Raw genomic sequence first — 21,886 nt, forward strand, 5'->3', positions numbered from 1 at the left:
CCTAACTAGAGTTAAAGCTTCAAATGGGAAAAAGGATCTTATAATTTTCACAGGTGAACTAGTACAGCATAGAGCTATATGTTCCAGACAGAACTGGGCCATTCACTGTATTCAGTAATACAGTAATTCTTTCTAGGTTATCCTCTGAATGCTTTCTTAGAAACATGTAACGGGGCACCTAGGCAGCTCAGTAAGTTAAGAGTCTGCTTTTGGGGGATCCCTGGGTGGCTCAGCGGTTTGGCGCCTGCCTTTGGACCAGGGTGTGATCCTGGAGTCCCGAGATCAAGTCCCACATCAGGCTCCATGCATGGAGCCTGCTTCTCCCTCTGCCTGTGTCTCTGCCTCTCTCTCTCAGTCTGTGTCTCTCATGAATAAATAAATAAAATATTAAAAAAAAAAAAAGTCTGCTTTTGGCTCTGGTTGTGATACGGGGGGCCTAGAATCAAGCCTCACATGTGGCTCCCTGCTCAGCGGGGAATCAGGAGGGAAGTCTGCTTCTCCTTCTCTCTGTTCCTCCTCTCTGCTTATGCTTGAGCAAGTGCACATCTCTCTTACTCTCTCTCAAATAAATGAATGAATCTTTAAAAACAGAAACAAACAAACATGTGACAAAGACTGACTGCTACTTGATTATTTGGGGTTTTAGGACCTCTCTTCTATCTTCCTTTGACTTGGAGACCTTCCTTTTTGCCTACCTCATTTAGCCCACCTCCAAATAATTCAAATCATACATTACTATACCTGACAGGAGATGAAATCTATATATATTGAATCTGGGACAAATGATTTTCTTTAAATCACTTTTTAAATATAGAATACATAAACTAACCTGTTGTTGCACACTATACAAGGCCTGCTGAGGTTGTGAATATTGCTGGAAAAAAAAGATTTTTCAAAGAAAAGTATGGATGTCAGTTTTATTCATTTTCAAGAAGTGATATATATACATACAAAAACATAAAAGTCACATTTAACAAAGAACTTTTCTGGAACTAAACTTCACCAAAAATAAGCAAAATAGTGATTTATTACACTCTGGGATTCATGAAGAACTGAATTTTGTTCAAATAATTTAAGGTGTAAGAACTGCCTGTTTTAAGAATTTAAGAATTTTGACCATGCAATTGCACTGTTCTATATGTCTTAAGCATATATAGTTCCTATTACCTATAAAAACAATAAGCATAATAAAAATACACAATTATTGGGGCACCTGGATGGTACAGTCAGTTAAGCGTCTGACTCTTGGTTTCAGCTAAGGTCATGATCTCGGGGTCCTGGGATCCAGCCTCACCTCAGGCTCTGTGCTCAGCACGCAGTATACTTCAGGTTGATTCTCCCTCCCTCTGCCTCTCATTCTGCTCATGCGAAAACATGTGCACTCTCCCTCCCTCTAATAAAGAAATCTTAAAAAGAAACCCTAAAATTATTAATTCTTAAAATTATTATCTGGCTACTCAGGACAGTTTAATAGACGCATCTTGAAACTCAATAAAAACTCACCTGTTGCAATGCAGCTGCAGCAGCTGCAGCCTGTTGCTGCAAGGCTGCAGTCTGAGTTAACTGATAGTTTGCTGGAGTTTGTGTGGTCAGGCCTGCTGCTGCTAATGCGGTTTGCTGTGTATAAATGGTAGGAGATGCTCCAAGGAGTGATGGTTGTTGGACACCCAATGCAGCTAAAATGAGATTAAAGAGAAAAAAAGCATTATTTGGATCCAGTCTAGGAATTTTCCGTAAGTGCTTAGCTATAAATTATGTTCTGCCATTGTTTAGTAAAAACCTAAAGCAAAATTCCAGTAATGCTTGGTAAATTTAACTGATTCATGTACCTCCCTAGATCCCAGTGGCTTTATTTTATTTTTTAAAGATTTTATTTATTTATTCATGAGAGACACAGAGAGAGGGAGAGGCAGAGACATCGGCAGAGGAAGAAGCAGGCTCCATGCAGGGAGCCTGATTCAGGACTCGATCCCAGGTCTGAGCCAAACGCAGATGCTCAACCCTTAAGCCACCCAGGTATCCCAATCCCAGTGGCTTTATACTAAATGTCATAACAGATACAGAAAAACACTATTTTATAAAATTAAACTACATAATGACCATAACCAACCTTACCTAGACCAAGAGCCTAAATTGCTCTCAAGAAGTATTTTTAGGGGGATCCCTGGGTGGCTCAGCGGTTTAGCGCCCGCCTTCGGCCCAGGGCACAATTCTGGAGTCCCGGGATCAAGCCCCACATCAGGCTCCCTGAATGGAGCCTGCTTCTCCCTCTGCCTGTGTCTCTTTCTCTCTGTGTCTCTCATGAATGAATAAATAAATAAAATCTTTATTTTTAAAAATTTTTCTTTTTATTTACTTATGATAGTCACAGAGAGAGAAAGAGAGAGAGATAGGCAGAGGGAGAAGCAGGCTCCATGCACTGGAAGCCCGATGTGGGATTCGATCCCAGGTCTCCAGGATCGCGCCCTGGGCCAAAGGCAGGCGCCAAACCACTGCGCCACCCAGGGATCCCTAATAAATAAATAAAATCTTTAAAAAAAAAAGTATTTTTAGGAAAAAGCAGAAAATAAATGGTCTTATTTTAATAATCTAGAATTTACTGTTTTATCTTCAAGTAGATGAGAATCCTATATTCAAGACAGTGTTGCTGAAAGTGATCTACCCTAAAATCTTCCATTGGACAGAATTTTCATATACTTCTACTCTGCATTAAAAATTTCAAAACTGGGATGTCTCGGTGGCTGAGCCACGCCTGGGTGGCTCAGCAGTTGAGCATCTGCCTTCAGTTTAGGGCATGATCCTGGGTACAGGGATCGAGTTCCGCACTGAACTCACTAGGAGCCTGCTTCTCCCTCTGCCTGTGTTTCTGCCTCTCTCTCTTTCTCTGTGTCTCTCATGAATAAATAAACAAATAATCTTACAATAAAAAAAAAAATTTCAGGGCAGCCCAGGTGGCTCAGTGGGTTAGTACCGCCTCCGGCCCAGGGCCTGATCCTAGAGACCCGGGATCAAGTCCCATGTCAGGCTCCCTTCATGGAGCCTGCTTCTCCCTCTGCCTGTGTTTCCGCCTCTCTGTGTCTCTCATGAATAAATAAATAAAATCTTGAAAAATATATATAGGGACGCCTGGGTGGCTTAGCAGTTGAGCGTCTGCCTTCTGCCCAGGGCATGATCCTGGAGACCCGGGATCGAGTCCCACATCGGGCTTCCTGCATGGAGCCTGCTTCTTTCTCCCTCTGCCTGTGTCTCTGCCTCTCTCTGTGTGTTTCTCGCGAATAAATAAATAAAATCTTTAAAATATATATATATATAGATAGATAGATAGATAGATAGATATGAATAAAAATTTTTAAAACTTGAGGGGTAGCCTGGGTGGCTCACTTGGTTAAGTGTCTGCCTTCGGCTCAGGTCAGGATCTCAGGGTCCTAGGACAGAGCCCACATCAGGCTTTCTGCTCAGTGGGAGTCTGCTTCTCACTCCCTTGGAGCACTTTTCCTCTCTCTCTCTCTTTCTCCCCCTCTCAAATAAACAAAATCTTAATTAAAAAAAATTGGGGGGGGGGGACCTCCTGGGTGGCTCAGCGGTTGAGCGTCTGCCTTTGGATTAGGGCGTGATCCTAGGTCCAGGGATTGAGTCCCACATCAGGCTTCCTGCATGGAGCCTACTTCTCCCTCTGTGTCTCTGCCTCTCTCTCAGTATCTCTCATGAATAAATAAATAAGATCTTAAAAAAAAATTTTTTTTTTAAACTTGGAAACAGACCAAATTCCAAAGTTTTGAATTTTAATGTACTACTATATGGAGCAATGAGACAAAATTAACCAGTGACTTTAAATTATAATTTCATTAAGCCAAATTGGGAAAGGATTCAGAATGACAGATTTAGGTATTTAATGCTTAATGTATGCTTAAACAGAATTAAAAAGCTTAAGAGAACATGAGAAAGATTTTGCTTGATGTTTTTATACAATTCGACCAAATGCAAAAAAGCAATCAACTAAAACTGTGTGTAGCACTACCGTTCCCAAAATTGGATCTCTTAGAATTATGACTAGCTTCCCAAGACATTAAAGTAGGAAAACAAAACAAAAAAAGGTCCAAAGTTTAAAGCTAAGGAGAGAGGGGTGCCTGGCTGGCTTTGCTGGTAGACCATGCAATTCCTGACCTCAAGGTCATGAGTTTAAGACCCATGGGCATAGAGCTTACTTTAAAAGTTTAGGAAATAGCTAATTAAGTACATATTTTTACTGCAGTATTTCTCAGAATCTTTAATATGCCAACTAAGCATTCTAAATCTTAAAAGATTGCCATAAAGCAGTATTTACACATGAACACTCCCTTTTCCAAAACACCTGCTTCTATCTGAAAATATCCTGAAAAAATGCGGCTCTATAATTACTAGTTAACAACCTTATAGAAAGAATTATTTTGTTTTACAAGAACAGAACAGAGAATGTAATGAACTAATCAAAGCACCTAGTCTAGAATATCCCAAAAAATCTTTAGAAGTGTGAGGTCTGGGACACCTGGGTAGCTCGGGGCGTGATCCTGGAGTCCTGGGACGGAGTCCCACTTTGGGTTCCCTGCACAGAGTCTGCTTCTCCCTCTGCCTATGTCTCTGTCTCTCTCTGTCTCTCATGAATAAATAAAATCTTTAAAAAAAAAAAAAAGTGTGAGGTTCATCATCAGTTGTTTAAAAGTTCAAACTAAAAAAAATGAAATAAAATAAAAAGTTCAAACTAATTTTGCTTAAAGACAAAATAAACCAACAAACAGTTCAGTTCTTGTAAATTACAAATTACTGGGACGCCTGGGTGGCTCAGTGGTTGATTGTCTGCCTTTGACACAGAGCATAATCCCAGAGTCCCAGGATCAAGTCCGAAGTTGGGCTCCTTGCATGGAGCCTGCTTCTCTCTCTGCCTCTGTCGTGAATAAATAAAATCTTTAAAAAAAAAATTACAGGGGGATCCCTGGGTGGTTCAGCGGTTTGGCGCCTGCCTTCAGCCCAGGGCGTGATCCTGGAGTCCCGGGATCAAGTCCCACGTCAGGCTCCCTGCATGGGCCTGCTTCTCCCTCTGCCTGTGTCTCTGCCTCTCTCTCTCTCTCTGTCTCTCATGAATAAATAACTAAAATCTTTAAAAAAGAAATTACAAATTACTCCCTGCAAAAATACTGATTTTTTTCCTAAGTACTAATTTTTAAAAATTAAAAAAGGAGGAGAAAAGGAAAAGTCTAAGGTGGGCAAAAAATTTCTATATCTCCTAAGTCCTTACCACATTAATCTTTTCTTGTTTTTACAGTAAGTCAGATACCACAGATGGGCAGAAAGAAGAAACCAGGACTAACTAAATGAATTTAAACAGAAAAGGTGGAGAATCTCTTAATACCAGCATAAGTTCAAAATGATGTTAACTGCAATGAGAGTAAAGAAAAAGGTACTGAAATCTAGGACACAGAGTCTAATCAGTGGATCCTGTTATCCTTTTTAAAATGGTATGCAAAACTGCAGATGAGATAGTCTAAAGCTTTTATTAGTTTTTAAGAGAATTATGGACCCAAAAAAGTTAAGAACCACTATTCTAGGAAAACAGAAGCAAAATATTCATCAAACACAAGATCGTGGAAAAAATTATTAGTGTTTTAAATTAAGATTGGCAGATTATACATTTGACAGAAGTAGCATCCATGAATCAAATATCATACCCACAACCTTCATCCACCTGAACTCTGACCCCAGATCTGCTGTTTCATTCTGTTAGTACCAATCTTCAGAATCCTGGAAGTTGCCACAGCAGAAGAACTCAGAGCCAATATCCCAGAAAGTCTATCTTTTTTCTTATTACATTTTTAGATGTTCTGAATCCTGGCATCATACAGCAGCCTCGCATTAAGTAGATAGGATGCTAGACACATTTCTCTACTATTTAGTCAGTGTGATGAATTAGAAACTATAAAAAAAATTACAGGTGACCCCAGAACAATGTGGAAGTTAAAGGTGCTTGACCTCCCTACACAGTTGAAAGTTGAAATATAACTTTTAAATCCCCCTAAATTGGGATGCCTGGGTGGCTCAGCAGTTGAGCATCTGTCTTCCGCTCTGGGCGTGATTCTGTGGTCCCAGGATCAAGTCCTGAATCGGGCTCCCTGCATGGACCCTGCTTCTCCTTCTGTGTCTCTGACTTTCTCTCTCTCTCTCTCTCATGAATAAATATATAAAACCTTTTATAAATAAATAAATCCCTCCAAATTAACTACCAATAGTCCAATGCCTTAGATAAAATATTCCTAATTAAAGAATGTACCAATTAGTTGATTTGTAGATGACATTGTTTTTCTAGGACAATATAGTACTATATCTATGTAAACCATTCACACACAGGCAAGCATATACAAGCTTTAAGACCATACTGATATCTTGATTACTAAAAAGAATACAGGGGCAAGGGCACTGAGGTGGCTCACTCAGCTAAGCATCCAAATCTTGACTTCAGCTTGGGTCAAAGGATTGAGCCCCACTACTCAGTGCTGACTCTACTCAAGATTTTCTTTCCCTCTGCCTTCTCCTGTCCTCCCTGTGCTCTCACTCACTCTCTGAAATAAATAAAATCTTAAAAAGAAAAAAAACCCACAGGGGTACCTAACAGGCTTTTAGTCTGTAGAGCATGGAACTCTTGATCTCAGGGTCATGAATTCAAGCTCATTAAGTGTAGGATTTACTTAAAAAAAAAAAAAATCCATTCACATGTATTAGCAGTTAATGACTGAATTTAGTCATAAGAGTTTTTCATTTGTACGTTTTCTATCATTTCTCCCCAAATTTTGCATTGTAATTATTATTGTTCAAAGATTTTTGAAAGAAAACTGAAAATAGCATAAAGTGAAACACTGAGTAAAAAGAGAACTACAGTAGCATAGAAAAAACATAAAGCTCATTAAAAAAAAAAAAAAAAGATTTTATTTATTTGAGGGATGCCTCGGTGGCTTAGTGGTTGAGCACCTGCCTTGGGCCCAGGGCATGATCCTGGAGTCCTGGGATCAAGTCCCACATTGGGTGCCCTGCATGGAGCCTGCTTCTTCCTCTGCCTATGTCTCTGCCTCTCTCATGAATAAATAAATCAAATCTTTTAAAACAAAATGTTATTTATTTGAGAAAGAGCAAGCATACACAAACGAGGGAAGGGGCAGAGAAACAAGGAGAAACCCACTTCCCACTGAGTAGGGAGCCCGATGGGGCTAGATCCCAGGACTCTGAGATCATGACTGGAGCCAAAGGCAGATGCTTAACGATCTGAGCCATTTAGGCACCCTGGTTTTTTTGTTTTTTTTTAATTAAAGTTAATTCGGGGGTGGGGGGCTGACTGGCTCAGAGAAGTATGCTACTCTTGATCTTGCCAACATGACTTCAAGCCCCACATTGGGTCTGCAGAGGTTACTGAAAGAAAGAAATTTTTTTTTTTTTTTTAAGATTTTATTAAAACCCTCAGGATTGACATAACTTACCAGATTTCAGAACATTTACTTTAATGGCATATATATGCCATTGAAAATTTAGATCCTGCATCATATTTGAGACTTTTTAAGAGAAAAACTTTATAAGAAATATTACCTAAACATGTGGCTTGCTCAGTATTCAATTGCAAGTTTTCATTCTTGGACTTTGAAAATAAACAGTAATATTTGTGTGAATCAGACTACGTGGCTTTCCATTTTTACAACTCCACTATACCTTGCCCTTGGATTTAGAAGGGAAAATAAAATATCTCTAGGACACTTGCATAGCTCAGTCAGTTAAGTGCCCAACTCTTGGTTTCGGCTCACGCCATGATCTCAGGGTTGAAAGATAGAGCCGGCATCGGGCTCTGCCCTCAGTATGGACTCTGCTTGTCCTTCTCTTTCTCTGCGCTTGGGCATGCACCCACACTTTCTTTTTCATAATTAAAATCTTTAAAAACAAACAAAAAGGGATCCCTGGGTGGCGCAGCGGTTTGGCGCCTGCCTTTGGCCCAGGGCGTGATCCTGGAGACCCAGGATCGAATCCCACGTCAGGCTCCCGGTGCATGGAGCCTGCTTCTCCCTCTGCCTGTGTCTCTGCCTCTCTCTCTCTGTGTGACTATCATAAATAAATTTAAAAAAAAATTAAAAAGAAAAAAAAAACAAATAAAGCTGCTATAAATATTTAAAAAAAAAAAAAAAAAAAACAAACAAACAAAAAACCACCAACAGCCAACTGTTGACTGGAAGCCTTACTGGAAATATGAATAGTTAATATATTTTGTATGTTATATGCATTATATAGTTTTTTTTTTTTTTTAAGATTTTTACTTATTCATGTGAGACACAGGGAGAGAGGGAGAGGAAGAGACACAGGCAGAGGGAGAAGCAGGCTCCATGCAGGAAGCCCAACGTGGGACTCGATCCTGGATCTCCAGAATCACGCCCTGGGCCGAAGGTGGCGCTAAACCACTGAGCCACCCAGGCTGCCCCCTCCCCCCCTTTTAAAGTATGCTCCATGCCCTGTATGGGGCACAAGAGAGGACTTGAACTCATGACCCTGAGATTAAAACTGAGCTGAGATCAAGAGTCCATGCTTAACCAACTGAGCCACTGAGGAGTCCTATATCCTGTTACTTACAATAAAGTAAGCTAGAGAAGAGAAAATCATAAGGAAAATACATTTACAGGACAGTACTTATCACCCCCCCACCAAAAAAAATCTCAATAAAAGTGGACTCACACAGTTCAACCCCATGTGTTCAAGGGTCAATGCGTGTTGATAATGAAGGGTTCAACTGCTAGGTGAAATTCACAGGAAAGAAATTTACATTCTACTAGTTGTGTCAAACCACTAGCTAGTTAATTCAAATTTTGTGAAATCACTGTGCATGTGGTTGTGGCTTCTATACACCTGCAATATAGCTCTTGTAAAAATCATTCATATTTGAGACTTTTACTCTCAAAGTTTATTTCATTATTAATATCCTTTTTTTTTTGTGGTTATCTGAGAAACTATACTTGAATTTTTCTAAGGAGCATTCTCCATTCTTGTGAATTATAATCAATATTCTGCAAGATAATTCTATAATTTTTTTTTTGATAATTCTATAATTTACAAAGTACAAAGGTATCAATCCCTGACTAAATCTTTCCACACAAGTGGCCAAACATTTGTCAGCTAGAGATCTTTTTCCAATTATGCAAAGTACAAGAGTCTCATTTATCTAATTCAATGATTGCTGAAGGTCTTCTGACCCTTCTGAAACAGATTTGTTTATCACTGTGTATCAATACTTCCACAGACAAACCTATGAAATGAGCCCTAAATGACCACTTGTTTACCAGTAAACAAGTAAACTCAAGGGCTACCATTTTTTAAACCTTTAAGGACAAATGTAAATTATATCATTTTCTAAAATGTAAAAAAACTGGGATGCTGGGGTGGCTCAGCGGTTGAGTGTCTGCTGTAGGCTCAGAGCATGATCCTGGGTCTGGGGATCAAGGCTGGCATCGGGCTTCCTGGGAGGAGCCTGCTTCTCCCTCTGCCTGTCTCTGCCTCTGTGTATCTCATGAATGAATGAATGAATGAATGAATGATCTTTAAAAACAAAAAGTAAAATCACCTTCATATGACCGAAACACACTCGTGTTACGATACAGTAATAGTTTTTACTGAATACCAAGAAACCCACCATTAAAACACAAAAGAGAGGGCAGCCCTGGTGGCTCAGCGGTTTAGTGCCACCTTCAGCCCAGGGCCTGATCCTGGAGACCCAGGATCGTGTCCCATGTCGGGCTCCCTGCAAGGAGCCTGCTTCTCCCTCTACCTGTGTCTCTGCCTCTTTCTCTTTCTCTCTCTGTCTCTCATGAATAAATAATAAATAAAATCTTAAAAAAAAAAACAACCACAAAACCTCTCCCTTTTCTGTTGTCCCTTGAGCTTATCAAACTCACTGTTAAACTTATTTTTTTTTCACCGTTAAATTTAAAACTCATTATCTTTAAACCTTGGTGCTCTATCTTTACTAAGATAAGTCATCCTGAGATAAAATTCAAACCCTCAAACTGATGACAGAAACTTCATGTTTTCACCTTCTGCAAAAGTAGTTAAAGCATTGATCAAATAATACTTTCTCATTTGAAATTTCTACTACCAATCATACTCAAAAAGTAATCTCAGGGACGCCTGGGTGGCTCAGCAGTTGACCGTCTGCCTTGGGCTCAGGGCGTGATCCCGGGATCCGGGATTGAGTCTCACATTGGGCCATTGGGCTCCTTGCGGGGAGCCTGCTTCTCCCTTGGCCTGTGTCTCTGCCTCTCTCGCTCTGTGTGTCTCATGAATAAATAAATAAAATCTTAAAAAAAAAAAAAAAAGGCAATCTCACACTGTTTGGAGAGGAAAACAAGATGTGAGGGATTTTCTTCATAATTTGTGATTTTACTAAAGTACTTACAAACCCAAGTGGGTTTTTTTATTTTTTTAAAAAGATTTTATTTATTTATTCACAAGAGATACACAGAGAGAGGCAGAGATACAGGCAGAGGGAGAAGCAGGCTCCCCGCAAGGAGCCTGATGCAGGACTCGATCCCAGGACATGGGATCACGCCCTCAGTCAAAGACAGACGCTCAACTGCTGAGCCACCCAGGTATCCCTAAATCCATGTTTTAAATAGAATGAGTAAGTGTCCTCTAAATGTCGTCTCAATATCCTTTGAAGATCAGATTTCACACAACTACAAAACCTTTGATGCTCCCATGCACAGACAACTTTCTTACAATCAGATAACTCATTGGTCAATGTACTGCTCGCTTGCAAGGTTCTATTGTAAGCCCATAAAAAAAAAGAAATTAAGGCTCAGTATATTTTAAATATAACATATTCCAAGTATTGTATCCTTCTATAATTGTCTTGTTTGACACACTAGCCACCAGACATATGTGGCCAATTCAATTTAAAGGAGTGAAAATTAAATAAAACTAGAAATTCCTCAGTCACAATAACCACATGCTCAATAGCCCCATGTTGCTAGCGGGTAGCAAATTAGACAATGAAGACATAAAATACATCCATCACTGCAGCAAATACTTCTCAGTGGACAGTACTATTCTGTAACAAAGAGGCAAAGCCTTAACTAATTATTAATTATCTGTGTTATATGGAGTTCTTACAATCTCTATAAAGATTAACATCCTTACAGAAGGGGATCCCTGGGTGGCTTAGCAGTTTACCTCCTGCCTTAGGCCCAGGTTCTCCCTCTGCCTCTCCCTGTCCTTCTCTGTGTCTCTCATGAATAAATAAATAAAATCTTTGCCAAAAAAAAACACAAAAAACAAAACACATCCTTACATAAGATAGCTCTTCCACTCTCTTAAAGTCCCATGGATGTGATAACTAATGGACCTGGCTATAGTCTCTTCTAGCTATTATTCAAATAATTGATCAACTCTTCCTTTCAGGCAGATGAAGACACTATTTGTAATGTTCTAGGATTTCTTCTATCCTAATTGCCTCTGTTATTCATCCAATTTTCGGCCCCATTTCTTTCAGAGTCTTGTACCACCCAAAGTTAATATTCAAACTTTCTTTAAAAATATATATACATATATTTTTTATTTATTCATGAGAGACACAGAGATAGAGAGGCAGAGACACAGGCATAGGGAGAAGCAGGCTCCATGCAGGGAGCCCAATGTGGGACTCGATCCCAGGCCTCCAGGACCATGCCCTGGGCCAAAGGCAGGCACCAAACCCCTGAGCCACCCAGGTATCCCAATATTCAAACTTTCAATGTTACTTCCAATACATTTTCGGCTATAACAGATCAAAATTATTTCCCAGATCATAAAACACATAGTGCAAGAAAAACCACAATTATATAAACATGATTTGCATGCTCAAGTTAGGATAGAGAGATGGGAACTCATTGCCTTGCAGTAGGATTTTTTAAGATTTTATTTATTTATTTGAGAGAGAGAAAAGAGCACAAGCAGGGTAAGTGGCAGAGGGAGAAACGGGCTCCCTGCTGAGCAGGGAGTCCAATGCGGGGCTCAATCCCAGGACCTTGATAGAGATCATGACCTGAGCCAAAGGCAGATACTTAGAGGACTGACCCACCCAGGAACAGGGACGCCTGTAGTTTGATGTTAATACAGCCCTCACTGGATCAGAGCAAAAATAAGGAATACTAAGAGAATGAGGGGAAAAAAGTATGTATTAACAATGAGCCTTAAGGGCCACCTGGGCCAAAATAGAGGTAGGAAAAATGAAGTCATATTTAAAACAACTGGATAGGGACACCTGGGTGGCTCAGCGGTTAAGCGTCTGCCTTCAGCCCGGGACGTGATCCTGGAGACCCGGGATCGAGTCCCGCGTCGGGCTCCCTGCGTGGAGCCTGCTTCTCCCTCTGCCTGTGTCTCTGCCCCTCTCTCTCTCTCTCTGTCTCTCACGAATAAATAAAATCTTAAAAAAAAAAAACCTTAAAACAACTGGATAGGTATTAGCTTCAGGCGCCTGTTGGAAAGCACATTATCACTATAGTCTTAACTCCTAAACTAGTTCATGTTTCTCTATGGCCAGAATGCAGTCGTTTTACAAATGGTCAAAAGAAATAGATGAGAAAATAGGTCAGAATATGCTAAATCATTTCTCATACTTCAGTATTATGATTATATACAGATACAAATGCAAAGATTTTTTCATCAAATCTAAATTTGACTAAATTATATCTAGTCAATATAATTAATCTTAAGGTAAAAGATTCAATCAGTCAGCCACCTGGCTGGCTCAGGAGTGGCGCATTCAACTATTGATCTTGGGGTTACGAGTTTGAGTTTTAATTAGTATTTAAAAAATAAAAATAAATTTTAAAAAAAGTCATGGTCTGCCTGGGTGGGTCAGTCACTTTAAGTGCCAACGCATGATTTCAGCTTAGATCATGATCTCAGGGTCATGGGATCGGGCTGCAGGTTGGACTCTGTGCTCAGCAGAGTCTACTTGTCCCTTCCCTCTGCTCCTCCACCCCTCTCACGTACACACTTTTAATAAATAAAATCTCGGGATCCCTGGGTGACGCAGCGGTTTAGCGCCTGCCTTTGGCCCAGGGCGCGATCCTGGAGACCCGGGATCGAATCCCACGTCGGGCTCCCGGTGCATGGAGCCTGCTTCTCCCTCTGCCTGTGTCTCTGCCTCTCTCTCTCTCTCTCTCTGTGTGTCTATCATAAATTAAAAAAAAATAACAATAATAAATAAATAAATAAAATCTTTTTAAAATTTTAAAAAAGATTTTATTTATGTATTTGAGGAGAGTGAGAGAGAAAGTACAAGCAGGGGAAGAGGCAGAAGCAGACTCCGCGAAGAGGGAGCCTGACGTAAGGCCTGCTCCCAGCACCATGACATGAACCAAAGGCTGACTCGTAATCCACTGAGCTGCCCCATAAATGAGGCATGAGGTGCCCCATAAATAAAATCTTAAAAAACAAAATCTAAAGATTCACTGGCTATCTCATTCTTAATGTCTCTTTACTTGTTAAACTGTTAAGTTTTCAGACCTAAAAGTTCTAAAACAAAATATGACTGTCACTCAATATATACCATAGGACTTCAGCTAGAAAAGAGAAAAAAGGGAGAAATATTAAGAACAATTATTTTAAGGTAGGAGAAATGAGATATAGGGCTAGAAAGGCAGAACAACCTGAATACCATCCCAAGGAGTTTGAAATGAATTCTTATAATCCTCAAAGATACGTTAGCAGATGACTCAGAATAATGGAAGATAAAGAACCACAATTCCGATGTCCTAACATTAACTCTTTTGTAACCATCTGTAAAACCTAAACAAATTTCTTCACCTTTCTGGACCTCAAATTCCTTATCTGTTACAGAAAGTTGTTGAGACAAAAACTAGGTCAGGTACCATGCAGCTTAGAAAAAGTTTGCGATTTAGTCAGGGTGCGTAAGTGGACTCAGTCAGTTTAACTGTCTGCTATCAGCTCAGGTCACAATTCCAGGGTACTGGGATCAAGCCACACATTGGGCTCCCAACTAAGCAGGGAGTCTGCTTCTCCCTCTACCCCTCCCCTGCTCATGCTCTCTTTCTCAAAAAAAGTAAATAAAATATTAAAAAAAAAAAAAAAAACGAAATATAGAGTAATACCATCCACCAAGTGAGAGATGGGAAAAAGAGCTTCCTGACTTAAGGATCCACGGTAAGCACTATGGATTAGGTTTGGGAAAGGCAAGGAAAACCCTGAAAGTTAGGTGAGAGATTTTGGAACCTGAGTTTTAAGCAAGAGAAAGCTGCTACTGACAGTTACTCAAATAGGAAGTGCCCAAGGCATAAATGCAAAATGGAGCATACCTGAGGCATTTTCAAAGGGGAAAAAGTCAAGATTTGATATATGACTGAATATGGGGGTTAAAGGAAAAGAAAATCAAAGATGACAGATGAGGACACCTCTAAGAATTCAAAATTAACCCGAAACAATTCAAATATCAATCTTAAATTTTACAACAGATTTCAGCAATATATTGCTAGCATGCATGCTTTTATTAAAGTTTTTAATATTATCTAATTTTTAGGGTTATTTAAGTACTCTCTACACACCTAACGTGGGGCTCAAAATCATGACTGAGATCAAAAGTCGCATGCTCTTCTAAGTGAGCCAGCCAAGTGCCCTCTTTATATATTTTGTTTTATTTTTTATTTTCCCCCTTTTTATTTTTTAAATAAGTCAGCTGTGTGAATACAGTTAAACTTTCTATCACTGTTAGTTGAGAATTTTCAAGGTTAGTACAAATGCAAAATATCTTTGCTAGAAAATAGAACAGCGAACACTTTAACTGAATAAAACCATGTTAAGTTATATACAAAAGTAGTAATTTTCATACTGCTCTCAAGACAAAATGAGTCAGAAATATAGGCACAGAAATCAAAATATTTAATTCAAGCTGAATTATTCAGTAACCTTTTACTGTTCCACCATCATTTGAATGATGACTGGCCTCTGATACTAATATGTCAGGCATATTTTCAAAGGGTGCATTTTTTTTTCTAACAGAGTAAAAAACTGGCACCTACACTATTATCCCAATTAAGTCCTTATATGTCCTTGGTTGAAATTTATCGAATTGAACTTGAAGCTGCCAGGAGAAAACCTGAGACAATAAAATTAGGTTAGAATGTTCTCCATTTAGGGTTGCGTGGCTGGCTCTACCAGTGGAGCATGTGACTCCTGATCTCAGAGTTGTGAGTTCAAGCCCCGTGTTGAGTGTGGAAATTATTTAAAGTTAAAAAAAAAAAACTAGGAGTGGTGGAAGGGGAGGAGGGCGGGGGGTGGGGATGCATGGGTGACGGGCACTAAGGGGGCACTTGACGGGATGAGCACTGGGTGTTATTCTGTATGTTGGTAAATTGAACACCAATAAAAAATTAATTTATTAAAAAATAATAAATAAAAAAAATAAAGTTAAAAAAAAAGTTCTCCAATTAAAGGAGATGTAAATAAAACACATTTTAAATGCCTCAGGATTGAAAATTTAGCTTTTACAAAAACTTGTGTGGCTCTGAAAATCAGCTCTATTAAGAAGAGATGATTAATCACAAAAAAGGGTTTTAAGATGAAGGTAAGAAAACAGTAAGCTTTCAGGAAGCAGCCTAAAATATAGCACCTGGAAATGAAACATTTTACTAAAAACAGTATCACTAGAGTTCCATTTAGAACCTACTCCAGGATTGTTACAGAAAAGCTAAAGGCAGACAGATGCTAACAAAACACCTGGACTACTTAAAGTCATGATACGTCAATAAAATTTGATTTTGAAAAACTCTGATTAACAAGGTCTAAGAAAACCCACAAATAATTTCCTATAGCACAAACAGAAGCTCTGTTTACACAAACCCCATTATTTATATTTGGACTCTATGGAAAATATGGAAAGGGAGACCTATATTTACTATTGACTTTGAGTTTAATAATTTTATAAACACCTGGTGTCTTCACTATTTTTAAATTTTTTAAAAATTTTATTTATTTATTCATGAGAGACACACAGAGAGGGGGGGCGGGGGACAGTGACACAGGCAGAGGAGGAGCAGGCTCCATGCAGGGAGCTCGATGTGGGACTGGATCCTGGGACTCTAGGATCACGCCCTGGGCCGAAGGCAGGCGCCAAACCACTGAGCCACGCAGGGATCCCCTCAGTATTTAAAAAAAAAAAAAAAAAAAGTGTAATATGAATTTAATTATAATACAAATGTTAATAACTACAGATAACAGGCTTCTGCCATTAAGAGCTATTTTACTGGGATCCCTGGGTGGCGCAGCGGTTTAGCGCCTGCCGTTGGCCCAGGGCGCGATCCTGGAGACCCGGGATCGAATCCCACGTCGGGCTCCCGGTGCATGGAGCCTGCTTCTCCCTCTGCCTGTGTCTCTGCCTCTCTCTCTCTCTGTGACTATCATAAATAAAAAAAAATTTAAAAAAAAAATTTAAAAAAAAAAGAGCTATTTTACTGAATAACACAGATATAAATTTAAAACAAATTAAAAAAAATAATAAAACAAATTATTATGCAGAAAAAGCCAGGTAAACCATGTTTAGTTTACCAAAATACAAGTACATAGCACTTGGGACGCCTAGGGTGGCTCAGTGGTTGAGCATCTGCCTTTGGCTCAGGGTGTGATTCTGGGGTCCTGGAATCGACTCCTCCATCAGGCTCCTTGCAGGGAGCCTGCTTCTCACTCTGCCTATGTCTCTCTGCTTCTAGGTCTCTTATGAATAGATAAAATCTTTGGGGGAAAAAAAAGTATATAGCACTTGCTTCTGGACACTGAGTAACTGCTAATAATTCCCATTTCATCAAAACTAAATCAATACCAGAGTCCCCATTACTTAACATAAAATAGTACCTAGATCTGAATTAAACACAATCTATTATAATTATTTCAAATCTATTATAATTATTTTAATATCTTCAGTTGCTTACAGGACCAGTCATTTAACTCCCCAAATGAAGAATAACTAAAATAAAAACTCAGAAGCATCCATTTCTTTAAGGAGAAAGGTCACCTACTTAAGTTAATCATGTCCATCAATTTTAGAACACCCAAGCCAGAAGATCATTGTGTCTCTATAACTTTGAATTACTAAAATTGACATTTTAAGTAAAAGGCAGTAAAGAACCAGTATTAGAGATGTCATAAATAAAAAAATATACTCAAATTAATATAATAAACTAATTTTACTGGGTACTTAAACTGAAGTTCATTCTGTAGAATCTTTGGGACAATTATGTAAGATTCAAACTGTAAGTCAAGAAATCAAAAAAAAAATTTTCCCCTTAATTAAAAAAAAAAAATCTCTTCCGGAACACCTGGGTAGCTCTGCAGTTGATGAGCGTCTGTCACGGCTCAGGGTGTGATCCCGGGGTCCCAGATCAAGTCCCACATATTGCTCCCTGTGGAAAGCCCACTTCTCTTTCTGCCTACGTCTGTCTCTCTCTGAATAAATAAATCTTTAAAAAGTAAATAAATAAATATCTTCTAAAGACGCAAAGGGGGATCCCTGGGTGGCGCAGCGGTTTGGCGCCTGCCTTTGGCCCAGGGCGCGATCCTGGAGACCCCGGATCGAATCCCACATCAGGCTCCCGGTGCATGGAGCCTGCTTCTCCCTCCGCCTGTGTCTCTGCCTCTCTCTCTCTCTCTGTGACTATCATAAATAAATTAAAAAAAAAAAAAAATTAAAAAAAAAAATTAAAAAAAAAAAAATAAAGACGCAAAGGGAACACTTTCAATGGCACATTTTTGTTGACCTTTTGAAAATGTCAACATTCCTTTGCTCCTTTTACATCTATTCATCTTTTTCCTTTGCTTGATAAATTCTTTAGAATTGGGCTTTTCACTTTAAATTCAGACAACTGAAAGCTAGTCATATATAGTTTTTCATAAAACTTAAACTTTTAATATATTACTTTTTAAATGTAACTTGTGACTACTGACACACTAACGTGCCAAATGAGATAACCTCTAATCAATGAGTGGCTGCTAACCTAATTAAATCAAATAAAAGTTAATCAACTTAATGTTTGAAAAACTATACAAAACTATCAAAACTGTGTGAAACAGACGTTTTGCTGGTTGATCCAAGAATTTTTAAAAGCTTCACAAATAGAAGATACATCATCTGCTAACATTCTACAATATCACACAGAGCCTGATTCACATAGTTGTAACAGGTCCTCCCCCCATCCCCCAAGTTTACAGTACATGTGTTCAGGAGCCTGACCTGGCTGAGATACCGCAGTGGCTGTAAACTGAGTAGCCCATGGCGGATTCTTCTGTCCTCCAAACTGAGCCATGATGAAAGGGGGGTAAAAATCTTCACTTGTTTTTCTATAGCAGCAACCTATTAAGAAAAAGAATCCACATTTTAAAGCTCAAACTGATAAATATCGTGAAAAGTACTGTTAAAGAAGTGTTTGTCAAGGACATCTCCGTAGATCGTTGTTGCATAAATAACAAGGTATATATATGAACGTCCTGATATGCAGCAAAAAACATTCTACATCAAGTGGCTCGCCAAAAGCACCCAATTTCAACATACGAAACGAGGAGTCGACTTACAGGAAGGGCACTTCTTTCCGAAGACTACAAACTGTCATATTTAAACGGAAGACCATGTGCTGTTATCTACCCAATTCTTAAATAAGTACACAGCTCCAGGTTCAAAGAAAATAGAGCCTGCGTGTTTCTTTCGGCGATGTTGGGGGCTGAAAGTGGCGAAACCAATAATGAAAACTGGGGATGAAAACACTGAATAAAGTATTTAAATAAAGTATTTAAGGCCACCATTTAAATAACGTACATCTCCTTACTTTCTTGGACTGGGGAGGGCCGAGGGGCTCCTTTTCTCTCCCCTCCCTCGAGGGAAAAGACAGTTGAAATAACGGATGCCCCCTGAAGAACCATCGCTAAGACCCCTCCCCCCCTAAAAAAACAAGTCAGAAAAGGCGAAGATCTCAGCCCGCGCACCCCCTCCCTCCCCGGCGACTCGCAGGGGCCGGAGCTCAGCCATCCATCTTCCCCCAGCCCCAGCTCCTCCCGGGACGCAGACCAGAGAAGGCGGAATCTCCGTCTCACGAGACTGGGCGAAGCGCCAAGAGAGGTCTACTCAAAGCCCTGGTCCCCTCGGCCCGCCGGGCCGGGCCGAGAACCTCTGTCCCCCCAACCCCGCGCCGCCGCCAGCCGCCCGACGCCCCGGGCCGGCGGCGGGGAAGCTGAAGCTCGGCGGCTCCGGAGTGAGGAGGGACCGCAGACCCGCGCGGCGGAGGACCGCGGGAGGCACCTGAGGAGCCGCGGAGGGGAAGGGGAGACTACAACACAAGGCGGTGGGGGAGGGGCCTGCCGCGCGGGGCCTGCTCCGACCCGCACAAAAGGGACCGCGTCCCTCCCGCCCCAGTCCCACGAGAGCCCCACCGTCGCCGGCCTACGGACGCCGTGCTACCGAAACAGCCGCTCCCGGCCCTTCCGCGGATCCGACAGGACGTCAGGCCCCCGGCTCCGCCGCCCGCTGCTCCAACCGCGAGGACCAGACCTTCACCTGAGTCGGGTCCCGGCTAACACCGAGGCCATTTCAAACCCGTCAGCGTCAGGCGCATGCGCCAACTTCCCCCTCTTCCTCCACGCCTTCCCCCCCCCATCTCCGCGAGGAACGGCGCTTACGGGCTGACGTCGTACGTGCGCGCTCCCCCGCCCGCCTTCAATACGCCCGCCGCCTGCGCTACGCAGCCAGAACTGGAGCGCGCCTGAGGAGAGTTACCTGAGCTTCCCACAACAATGAGCGGGCCGTGTCTCCGCGCCAGCTCCGAAGAGACGCCTTTTCGGAGGGTGGGCAGGGAAGAACCGGCGGTCACGTGACCCGGTCAGCCCGCCGCCATTTTGTACTTTTTCGCCTTTTTTGTGTGTGTGTGTTTTTTTTCTTTTTTCTTTTAGATCAGGTAGTTAAAAGAGTGGATATAGCCTGTACTGTCTTCCTGGGTTTTTTTTTCTTTTAATTGAGATAAAATTCACTTACCGTGTAATTCACTGTCTTAAATATTTTGTACAGTCCAGGGACCAATTTTTAAATTTTTTCCAGTGGCCTTTATACAGTCCTAAGGTTCTGTAGGCCATCGCCACCTCAACGCTTAAAAGAAGCACCTTACCCAGTAAGCAGTCGCTCTTTATTCCCTGCTACTGCCATGCCCTCACAGGCACTAGGCGGCTTTGTCTCCGGATGTGTATTTCCTAGGTACTCCGTGTTCATACAGGGTCTTTCGTGTCTGGCTTCTGTGGTGTCTACACGGAGCGTCTCTGGATCGGATTGCAACCCCCCCCCCCCCAAACACGGAGCGACCCCTTCCGGTGGAAGCCGGTGGCGCAGGTGGTGAAAGACTCGACCGGGGCGGAACAAAGGAAATGGAAGTTTATTACCGTCACCTCAAGGGAGCGACCAGCAGGACCCCGAAGGAGAGAGTCTGCAAAGAGGCAGTGGGTGGGGACTGTTTTTAAAGGGGGTCAGATGAGGATTATGGCCACCTGCAGAATTCTCTCGTGTCTGGTATCTGTGACTAGTTGTAAGTAGCCCGTTGGCCAGTTAGGGCCTATGGATGCATAGTTGAAGGTAGGTCCCCCTGTAGCCCGGCCCATCTGTAGTCAGGTGGCCTGGTGGGCCTTTCTGAATTCCACTGCTCTGGCCCGTTTGCCTAAAAGTGGCGTCTACAGCCTCTTTGACTTACTGTTTTTAAGTTTCATGAAGCAAGCCTCAGTACTTAATTCCATTTCATGGCTAAAACGAATCCTTCAAATGGCTATCATCACATTTGTTTATCCATTTGTCCTAAGACGATCGCTTAGGTTGTCTTCACTTTTTGCTGTTATGAATAATGTGGCTGTGAATATTCACATACAGGTTTTTGTGTATGTGTGTGTGTGTGTTTTGAACTCTTGTTTTCAGTTATCTTAAGTATATGCACAAGAGTGGGATTCCGAGTCACGTGGCAGTTCCATACTTCAGTTTTGAGAAATTGTCAACTTGTTCTCACAGTGGCTACACTAATTTAATTTAATTACACTAATTTTAGGGACGCCAGGGTGGCTCAGTGGTTGAGCGTCTGTCTTTGGCTCAGGTCACGATCCCGGGATCATGTCCCATGATCCCGGGATCATGTCCCATGATCCCGAGATCAAGTCCCACATCGGGCTTCCCACACAGAGCCTGCTTCTCCCTATGCCTGTGTCTCTGCCTCTCTCTCTCTCTCTCTCTCACGAGTAAATAAATAAAATCTTAAAAAAAAAAAAAAAATCTTGAGACACAGAGAGAAAAGTAGACTCCCTCCAGGAAGTCCCATGCAGGTCTCCATCCCAGGACCCAGGACGCTCAACCACTGAGCCACCCAGGTGTCCCATAAATAAAATCTAAAAAAAAAAAAGTTATCGTTATAGGTGTGCATGGGTGGCTCAGTCAGTTAGTTTTGGCTCATGTCACAATCACCTGGGTGGAGAGATCAAGTCCCATGAAGGCTCCATGCTTAGCAGGGAATCTGCTTGAAGATCCTTTCCCTCTGCACCTCCCTTTACTCTTGCATGTGTGCATGTGCTCGCTCGCTCTCTCTCTCTCTCAAATAAAGTATTTTTTTAAGATTTTATTTATTTATTTGACACAGAGAGAATGAGAGTGCACATGCAGGGAGAGCCAGTAGAGAAAGAGGGAAAAGCAGGCTCCTCACTGAGCAGGGAGCCAGGTGTAGGGCTCTATCCCAGAACCCTGGGTTCATGACCCAAGCTGAATGCAGATGTTTAACCACGGAGTCACCCAGGCACCCCTAAAATAAATCTTTTAAAACAAAACAAAGTTGTT

General features: G+C 41.2%; 1 protein-coding gene across 5 annotated transcripts in view; it reads right to left on the bottom strand.

The window, feature by feature from the left end:
- Window positions 1–20,352, bottom strand: part of CCAR1 (cell division cycle and apoptosis regulator 1) — a 62,944-nt gene extending 42,592 nt beyond the window's left edge. The window contains exons 1-4 of one of the 5 annotated variants that reach the window (XM_041749326.1): window positions 20,193–20,352; window positions 18,275–18,394; window positions 1,504–1,676; window positions 830–874 (exon numbers count right to left, since the gene is read on the bottom strand). In XM_041749326.1, the coding sequence (XP_041605260.1) occupies window positions 830–874; window positions 1,504–1,676; window positions 18,275–18,347 (291 nt within the window). In that variant the 5' untranslated portion in view covers window positions 18,348–18,394; window positions 20,193–20,352. Of the gene's footprint in view, window positions 1–829; window positions 875–1,503; window positions 1,677–18,274; window positions 18,395–19,464; window positions 19,687–20,192 lie in introns of those variants that run through there. The other 4 variants (XM_041749325.1, XM_041749327.1, XM_041749324.1 and 1 more) reach the window with 4 other exon arrangements.
- Window positions 20,353–21,886: the final 1,534 nt, after the last annotated feature.

The sequence above is a fragment of the Vulpes lagopus genome, chromosome 3 (assembly GCF_018345385.1).
Source record: "Vulpes lagopus strain Blue_001 chromosome 3, ASM1834538v1, whole genome shotgun sequence".
Taxonomy (NCBI): domain Eukaryota; kingdom Metazoa; phylum Chordata; class Mammalia; order Carnivora; family Canidae; genus Vulpes; species Vulpes lagopus.